The 9828-nt window shown below is 47.7% G+C and overlaps 1 protein-coding gene across 3 annotated transcripts in view; it reads right to left on the minus strand.

Annotated features, from left to right (window-relative positions):
• Nucleotides 1–747: 747 nt before the first annotated feature.
• Nucleotides 748–9828, minus strand: part of RBSN (rabenosyn, RAB effector) — a 23774-nt gene continuing 14693 nt past the window's right edge. For 2 of the 3 annotated variants that reach the window (XM_028479212.2, XM_028479210.2), the window contains 4 exons: nucleotides 8109–8195; nucleotides 6977–7079; nucleotides 5529–5633; nucleotides 748–4838 (listed from right to left, as the gene is read on the minus strand). In XM_028479212.2, coding sequence (XP_028335013.1) covers nucleotides 3690–4838; nucleotides 5529–5633; nucleotides 6977–7079; nucleotides 8109–8195 — 1444 coding nt within the window. In that variant the 3' untranslated portion in view covers nucleotides 748–3689. The remainder of the gene's footprint in view (nucleotides 4839–5528; nucleotides 5634–6976; nucleotides 7080–8108; nucleotides 8196–9828) is intronic. The other variant, XM_028479211.2, reaches the window with a different exon arrangement.

Here is a 9828-nt window from a genome sequence, read left to right on the forward strand (position 1 = left end):
CTTCGGTTTTGGAGGCAGACAGACCTGGGCTGGAATCCCAGCGGGGTAACCCTGAGCAGGCTTAGCCTCACCACACTCATTTTTTCATCTGTGAACTGGAGCTGTCGGGAGGATTAAATGAGGTACGCATACATGATACTTGGCATTCTGTCTGACCCACAGTGAGCGCTAAATATTACCTCCTCCTGGTTTAGTCCTGGGAGGTCTCAAAGGTCCAAGTGATGGCAATATCAGAGATCCACTCAGCAGCTTCCCATCTCTTTCCCCGTTGCCCACTTCCGCTACCTTGGGCCACAAACCTTGCTTGAGCACCCCCACTGTACCTGACCTACGTGGAGCCCTCCGTGCTACTCAGGGCAAGTGAGTGAGGCAGACTGGGCTTTAAATCCTCCTTCCACCACCGACTGGCTTTGTGACTCCAGCGAGGCTCATCTCTCTCAACCAGTTTCTTCATCTGTCAGCTGAACACCTGATTAACCACCTCAAAGGGTTCTGCACGACACCTAAGACAGTTCATTTAATCAACACTGCAGGAATAACTAAAGATAAGGACAGAACTTGAACCCATACTTATCCCCTGTTCAGAGCCCAGTGACCTTGGTTTTGTCCGGAGGCCTTAACCACACAGGTAACACAGGAGCTGGGCTGTCTTCTGATACTCAGAAGTTATTAAGAAAGGAGGGGAGAGATGTTACCTGGTAATTCTCACTCGCAACATGTGTGCACATACTCACACACACCCCCAACCACTAACATGTTATTTTATTTTTTTAAAAAAGGTTCCCGTACAAGGCCTCAGAGTAGTGCATGCAAATCAATGACCTTCAAACTGTCACTGTCAGATGACCAGCACAATCTACTACCACAGTCTGTGACCTGGTAAAGAGACCAGCTTCTCACCTTGAGTCCCATCACCTATGCCAACGTCCAACCTACCTACCACGTGGCTCTTGATTGATTCAGGTACATTTTAGTATCTGAACAGAAGAGACACATTGAGCAGCAAGCATAATGAGTAAGCATCCTTAGTGTATTAGACAAGGGAAAATACAGACAAGGCATAAAAGGGAAAAGCCAGCTTCATTTGATGCCTGAATCCCCAAAGTATCTTGCATACGTGATCTGTGTCTAGGGACATCTGCCAACGCCGTATCAAGGACTTGCCCATTTTCCGATGAGATGGACTGTTTGGGATGAAGGACTGCAGGACGGGGGAATGGGAATTCACACGAGGTAAAAACTTGAAGTTGTGGTTGCAATTCATAGGCCATCTCTTCCCTGACGTTAACCCATCCCTGTAAATCCAACTTTGTGCCCATGTGAATTCCGAGGGATAGAGAATTCTAACTCCGGTCACGTCTGTGATTATAGGAGAATATAGCCCTGGAAGAATTAAATGGAAAAATACAATCGTGGAAGAATTCAATCACATCAGAGGGTTTTAGTTTGATTTAGTATATTCAGTTAAAAAAATTTTTTTTTTTTAGCTTAAAAACATGTTTCTTATATTAGTGGCTCTCAATGCTCTTAGTTACTTATAGATTGCCACCTGCAATTGATTTCAGAGAAAGGGTATGTTTGGTAAACTAGTCTTAATTGAAACCACCAGCTAACTAAAAGAGATATATTCTCATTAGAAAAGTAATCATGAGGGAGAGCAGCATTTAGCTTTTGGAACTACCTGCTTTTCGGCGCAAAGACCTTCCTCCTCTTCAGTCAAAGAGAAAAGACAGACTGAGCAGGGAGGAGCATGCAGCCATCCATAAATCCCTCCAGAGTAACAGCATGAAGGGCAATGACCTTGAGGAAGAAAAAACGCCTGTACTAGGCAACATTTTATATGCCTGACGGCCAACTTCCCAAAACCATGACAATCAGCAAGGTTGGTAACTGGTTGACCTCAAACCCACTCACATTCCTTTGTGAAGAGAACCCAAACTCGAGGGGTCCTGCACACACCCTCTACCCACCCACTCCCCATTCCCACGCCCCCGTACAGGACCTCCTCACTCAGCCCAAAGATCCAGCAGGTGCTAAAGAAATGGGAATAGTGTCAATACAAAAACAGATAACCTTTACACCACAATGTTTTTCAGACCTTCCCAAGATCAAGAGAGGTCTTCCCAGAATGTAACAAAGTGAATTTCAACTCTCACACCATTAACCATTGAGAGTATGACCCAGAGTTAGTTAAGGGGTATAAAGTGACTAGTGGTCAGTTATTGTTCAGTAGTTAACAAGCATAATTGCAGGAACTCTACCCAGAGCTGAGCACACTTGGATATCATGATGGCAGATGTCAGTTAAGGGTTATGTTCCTGTAAACCTAAGCACCAGAGCTAAATTAACAATTTCCCTTTTTGCCCTTAATTGGTGTAGAGTTCAAGTACTGCAATTCTACCAAAATGATCCTGGGTTGTGCCTCTTTCAAACATTTCAGTTTCTTTTTTTCTTTTTTCCCAGCCATGTGGCACACTGTGCAGGATCTTAGTTCCCTGATCAGGTACTGAACCCGTGCCCTCAGCAATGAAAGTGCTGAGTCCTAACCACTGAACCATCAGGGAATTCCCCATTTCAGTTTCTTAATACTAAACATTGGTAAAAAAATATCTCACCAGTGCCCACGGTCAGCACAAGATGAACCAAAAGGGAAGAAGGCTCATCAACTAGTCTTGGAGGTTATTTTAATTGACCTTCTGACTCAGGGGAGCTTTAACTCTTCTGACAATGTTCCACAAGAGCTTCCTGATCACCAATTCCTAAACTATGAAAAAGTCTGAAAAAGCCCAGCTCAGAGTTATTTTGCCAAAGCTCTAGAGGAAGCTTTCTCTGGGGACAGACAATTGTCCCAGTGGTCATTCAGTTCCACAGAGCCACACTTGGATACAGATTCTTCTCCCAAATTATACCACCTCCATCAACCAAAAAGTTACCCAGTCCTGTTTTGTAAAAAGCTCATGATCAGACTCACAGTGATACCCCTGCACTGGGAGTTTAACTTCCTGAAAGAGACAAACAAGAAGTCAAAGAGGGAAACAGACCCTGGTGAAACCTCACCACCATTACCCACTCTTAAGAAGAGGTGCTGGGCTTTCCTGGGTCTAAACTATTGCCTTCATAGCAAAACCTCCCCCCTTCCATTGCACAGGCAGAATGTGCCCAGTAGGGCAATGGAAGTCCCAGGTAAAAGGAACATAATACCCTAATGGGGACAGACTTCCTCCAGAGCTGAGTAAAATTTACAGGACTCGATCTTGTCTGTCTTGGCTAAAGGAAGGGCCCTATATAAGGCTGCCCTATAATACTGCATATTGACCAAACACTAGGCAGGAGCAAATGGATGCAAGAGGTACACAGTAGCCATTTCTGCCCAGGGCCCAACAGAACTGCGCTTAGTTATATCTCGGCAGTGAAGTTTTAAATTCCCTTCTAAAGGGAAAATCCAATTATAAAAAAAAAAACAGGAAAAACAGCAAATGCATGCTGATTCTTCCTGTTCTAGTTCCCAATTTATTATTCAACTATCATGGAAAAAGCTCCAAGTGCAGAGCACGTAACAGCAGATTCCTCCCCCCGCAACCTGCGTGCAGCTTAAATCTCGCCCTTCTTCCTTCTCCATCAACCCCAGCAGCCCTCCCTCCTGCTCCCCTGGCTCCTGCCAGGCCCCGGAGGCGCCCTGCCCACCACGGTCAGTCGGCGCCCCCCTTCTGTTTGGCCAGGGTGTGCTTCAGCTCCCTCAGGTTCTCCGTCAGCACCTCCACCTCGTCCAGGCGACCGCACTGCTTGGCATCGAAGATGTATGCCTTGATGTTGTCAATCTGCTGCAGGAGGAGCTCCTCCTCTATGGGCTCCTCACCCTCCTGCCCGCTCTCACTGTCCACCTCGAAGGGGTTAGTACAGGGGGCCTCCTCGAAGGGGTTGCCAGGAACAGGAGGGCCTGAGGGTCTCTGATGGGGATGCCCATCTTCCTCGTCAAAGGGGCTGGGGGCTGGGCTGTCTGGGCTTGTGAAGGGATTCCCTGCCACTGCCTCCTCTTCCTCCTCTTCCTCAAAAGGATTGTACTCCTTGAGGACACAGGCTGGAGGGCCGAGGGAAGGCTCTGCAGCAGGAGGGCTGGCCGTGCCCTCTGCTGCAGGGCTGGAGAGGTCTTCCTCATCAAAGGGATTTAGGGAGGGCACCTCATTGTGCTGCGACGTGGTGCTCTGGGGGAAGAATTCCTGGCCAAGGGCTGGGGGCCCAGACCACACTCTGATGGGCTCGAGAGCCAAGCTGGGTGAAGGGGTCTTGGGTGCCGCACTGCTCGGAGCTGGGGAACAGCCCAGATCCAAGGCATGAGCAAGGTGGTTGCGAGGCTCTCTGCCTGGCTCCAGCTGAAAAGGCCTGATTTCTCGGAAGTCCAGGGACCGAGTCCGCATGTGCAGAGATGCCGCCTGGAACTGCTCCCGTTCTCGTTCCCGCTCCCGTTCCCTCAGCATCTGCAGCTGTTCCCGCTGAAGGTCCTCCTCCTCGGCCTGCCTCCGGGACAGCTCAATGGCCTTCTCTGTCTGCTGCTGGTCATACTCATCCTGCAGTTGGCGCAGGTTCTCCTGCAGCGTACGCACTTCATCCATCCGGCCCGCGGCCTTAGCCTGCCTGATAAAGGATGTGATGTTGTGGATCTGCTGGAGGAGTGGGTCCGAGTCTTCGATCTGCCCCTGACCTCCCGAGAGCGGGAGCCAGCCCTCAGCCTTTCTCAACGGGGCAGGGCCCCCGCGAAGGGACACCACCTCCCCATTGGTCGCATGAGACACCAGGTCACTGCGCCTTTCCTCAAGCCTTTGCTGGGATTCCAGGGTAGCCTGGGGAGACACCAAAGCCAAAGAGAAGAAACATGGTCACCAGGCCAACAGCCACACCGCCAGCCACCCTCTGCGGTCCCGCTATCCCTGTGTCAGTGAGACTCCAATTCTCCACCTCAGGACTACGATATCCAACTGCTAAAATCAAATCAGGCTTTTTTATCAGAAGGGAAGGAGGGACAAACCCTGATTTTCAAAATTAAAATAACAAATAACAGTAAGTTAATGGATAAGCTTTTCTCAATCTTAGTTTCACTGGCCGTGCACTTGTCTTAAATCTCTGAGGTCTATTACCACTCATCTACACTAGAACCTCACACAATCTTAAATACACGTATTATTCTGTTTAATATTGCATATTCCAAAGTGTTTTACAAAGAACTCCCTGGTGTCTGGGTCCTCTGCAGCCTGTACCCGGGGAGGATTGCCAGTCTCTATGGTATTCTGGACAGGAGAAAATCAGTAGAACCTCTGAAAGAAAAATAAGACCTGGAGAGAAAAATAATTACTCTGACCTCTGAAGATGAGAGAGGCCAGAAACAGAACAGAAGGAGAATGCAAACTAGAGAGAGTGAGAGGTTCTGACTTAACGACAACCTCACAGGACCTCCTGGGAGCCTGAGGAGGCCTCTGCGCTCAAGGGAGCCGCAGGAAAGAAGCCAGATGCCAGCATCCCTGAGCTTCACTCACCCGTCTCTCCAGGATCTTCTTCCTCTCCACTTCCTGCTTCCTTTTCTCTTTCAGTTCCTCAAACTGTTCTTTGGTTGGCAGTGACATCAAACCAAGCAACTTTTCCTGTAGGGGGTCACAGGTAATTTTACACTTAAACCCTTTTAGGAAAAAAGTGAACCTGAAGCCCTCTAGTGAGAGCCCACTTAAGCTAAGCTACCCCACTCTCGGACAATCACGTTAATGAGCAGAGCAGGGAAGGACCTAACGCTGAAATCGGACCAGAGCCAACGTCCAAATGGGCCAGCCTTTTCCTGATGAAATGATCAACACCAGACATCCCAGTTATTTGCCCTCTCAGTGGGGCCTTTTCCTGCCCTCCCTGTCTACATCCGTAAGCCTCCATCCGAGCTCCAACGCCACGCTCTTTACATTTCTCCACAGCACTCTCCACCCTCTTAAGCTGTATTTTTTAGTTGTTTCTTATCTATTCCCCTCTCTAGAATAAAAGCTTTATGAGAACAGGAATGTCTGTCTTTACTCATGGCTGGATACCCAGCACCTAGAACACTGCCTGGGACTCAGCAGGCACTCATCAAACGACTGCGGAATACAGCCACTAATCAAAAGCAGGAAGGGCCTCATTTTCTGCATTACGATGTTGGGAAACTAACCCAACAGGAGCCCCACAGGCGATTGACTGTGACTCTCACAGGGCTTTCTGAGGTAGAAACAACTTAGATCCAACCACCTAGGTCTAGTGCACCCTTGAATAATCACCTGTTTCCTCCAAACCAATGGCCCAGGAAGAGTCCCAGGAGGAAATGCTATGTGCAAGTATGTCCATCAGGCAATCCTCAACAGCAAAACATGGGAATCTATCAAATGCCCAGTGAAAGGGGAATAGTTAAAGGATGGTGTACACAGAGCACTATTCTGTACTCATTCAAACACGAGCTGTTTGAGGACTGCATAAAAAAGTTCTTATGGGACTTCCCTGGCACTCCAGTTGTTAAGACTTGGTGTTTCCACTGCGGAGGGCATGGGTTCGATCCCTGGTCGGGGAACTACAAATCCTGCATGCCGTGTGGCGCCGCCAAAAAAAAAAAGTGCTTATGATATAAAATGCAGCAATAAGAAGGCCTAAACTTGCAAATATGCTACTTATATAACTATAAGTTACTATAAGTAGCATATATAACTACTTTATATAACCAGTGCAAACGGAATAAAAAAGAAAATAGATCAAAATGAGGCAGGATGGTGTTAAGCAGATAGGACTAAAAGGAATATTTACTTTTCTTTGACATCCAGATTTTTCTCTAGATGTGGCTGACACATTTATAACCTTAAAAAGTAATAAATGTACAAACAGAAAATAAACAAGCCATTGGCCCAGTCTGCCTTCAGAGTGGTAGAAGAGCAGGGGAGGCGAGTGTGGTGTCTCTGCCACCCCAGGATGGCTTTACCTGCACAAAAAGCGTAGCTGAGTATCTGATCATCCTCTGCAGCCGTAAAGTGTTTGGATGTGGTGGAGGGTCCTGCTTCAAGTCTAAGGTTAAGATCTTCTTACTGAATTGGAACAAACACATCACTGTAACAGGCACTGCCAGCCTCAGAAACATGGGTGAAAAGTCCCGAGTCACCAGGCTTGCATGCCAGCAACATGTGTAGAGAAATGGGTTAGAGACTCCACTGAAACGTCCTTGCAGGCAAAGCCCATTTCTTACCCTTTGGCTGTACCCAAGGCCCCAAACAAGCACAGGGTGAACGACAAACACTCAGCCACTGAGGCACTGACCACTGGTGCAGGGCCAGTGTCGTGGGTGAGTGACCAGCACAGCAGAAGGGCCCTGTGCTTGGTTTCATATGCTGCTATCACTGTCTTACAATCCTTAATTTTGAACAAGGGACCTGAATTTTCATTTTGCAGCAGACCCTAAAATCATGTAGCTAGTCCTGCACGTACGGATGGACAAGGGTTCTGCATCTCTGTTCTCAGTCACAGTACTTCCTACACTGCAAAGGGCTGATGTAACCCCAACAGCCAATCCACAGTTAAAAAGCAGTGACTGGGACTCCCCTGGTGGTCCCATGGTTAAGACTCGGCGCTTTCACTGCCATGGGCCTGGGTTTGATCCCTGGTCGGGGAACTAAGATCCCACAAGCTGCACAGCGCGGCCAAAAAAAACCAAGTCAGCAGTCAACTTGAAGAAAAGAATCTGGGTTTCCATCTGGGCTCCAGCACTTCTTCTAGCTGTGGTGCATTCTCTCACCTATAAAATGGGGATGTTAATCTCTACCTCACAGGGTAACTGTGGTATAATAAAGGAGCTACTCTGTGTGGAAGTAGTCAGTGACTGGCACAAGCTGGTGTCAATCAGCTCCTATTCCTTTAATAATAATGAAGAGTAGAAATCCTTAACCGAAAGTTACTGAGATGCACTGAGTGCCAGAGCTGGCAACTCCCTCAGCCTCCTCCTCACACACTCCCACTATCACCAGGACTAGGTAAGCTCAGGTCTTAGCCGCCCACCACTCATTAACACAGCACCTCCTCCACTCAAGGCAGCACGTAAGACATCACCTAACAGACCTTACCTTAAAGCGTCTATTAGCTCATACACTTTCTGCACTTCCACTCGAAGGTCACTGGCATGTTCCAGACTGTAGGTTGTCTCTCCAGCACTAGGGAGAAATCACAGAGATGTTTGATCTAAGTGTCATCGCACTGAATGGACAGTGTGGTGTAAAAGGACTCACAGAGGGGTAAACAGTTAATTCTCTCCAAATGGCATTTCAGACTCTTGTATATATTGCAGTGCTCATTCCTTTTCAAAACATAAGTGCTAATCAACTAGAAACTGCTTTTAATTTGCAGACACCATAGGGACACACTAGTGCCGAGGTCTTTGAGGACCAGCTCCTAAGCTCATTGCCAAAATAAATGTGACTGAATCTACTTCAGCCTACTTTCCCTGAACAATTTCAGTGCATCTAGTAAGATGGATGAAGTGGTTTACTAAATGAGTTGGTTAGACCACATAAGAGGAGAAGGCACTTTCTTTTCTCACTCAAAGACTACCCAGGGAGCGGAGGAATGATAGGAAAGCTGACCAAGGAATCCAAGCCATGGCCCACGTGGCACTGTCAGTTGCCCCATGCTCCTGGGTCTCACGAACAATTGCTCCCTGTGTGAGAAAAACACTTGGACTCCAACTCAAGAAAGGTGAGAGGGAGTAACTCTGCCCAGGGTGGAGGAGGGGGCATCAGGGAAGGCCAGACGTGGCTTAACCCCAGTCTCAGAGGAACAGCAACAGTTATCATGTGGTCTTAGAATTGTTCCTTTACGAGTCTGCCATTCCCACCAGACTGCTGAACTCCAAGTGTAGTGATTATGGCTTTTCATTTTTATACCCCTAGTAACTAGCACATGGGACAAGCTTAAACAATGTTTACTGTGAAGAGAAACATTGCAAATGATCTCCAAGCTATTAATCCAGCCTCAGCAATGGCCACTCAACTCTCTTCCTGAGGCAGCAGCAATTTAAGTTAAATAAGCAGAAAGAACCTGTTTTCCATCTATAAGGCAGCCCTAGCTGGAAAAATCTTGGTGTGTGCTATAATCTGCGGATTCAATAAAGTTGTTTCATCATCTCTAACTGCACAGTTTGCAAAAAGAACATCAGATCAAAACTAAGAACACTTGCACTTTGTCTTGATAACGCCAAGTCATGTGAAAAACAACAGGGCTGGCCCATATCTGAAATCACTGGCCTGGTCTCAGTCACATCAACCAACTGTATTCTCCTCGGAGCACCTATCATGCCTGGCATTATTATCATGTGCGTTACTTGTGCACTTGGTTACGGTCTGCACTCCCATGATAATGAAGCTGTCTTCACTGTCCACTGCTGCAGCCCCAGCACCCAGAACAGCACTTGGCACGTAACTCGTGCTTGATAAATATCCACTGAGTGAATGAGTGACAGACTGAAAGGCACTGACTTAAAGCACTTCAGAACTGGTCTTTGGAGGCGTAAGAGTTAGACAACTGGAAACATGCTCAGCAATGGTAGCTCCCCCGTGGCTACGGAGGCCCATACAGTTCTCTGTTGCAACTATTCAACTCTGCTGCTGCAGTGCAAAATCAGCTACAGTAATCAAACAAACAGGCATGGCTGTGTCCCAATAACATTTTATTTATAAAAAACAAGTGACAGGGCTTCCCTGGTGGCGCAGTGGTTGCGCGTCCACCTGCCGATGCAGGGGAACCGGGTTCGCGCCCCGGTCTGGGAGGATCCCACATGCCGCGGAGCGG

This window comes from Physeter macrocephalus, chromosome 18 (genome assembly GCF_002837175.3).
Source record: "Physeter macrocephalus isolate SW-GA chromosome 18, ASM283717v5, whole genome shotgun sequence".
NCBI lineage: Eukaryota > Metazoa > Chordata > Mammalia > Artiodactyla > Physeteridae > Physeter > Physeter macrocephalus.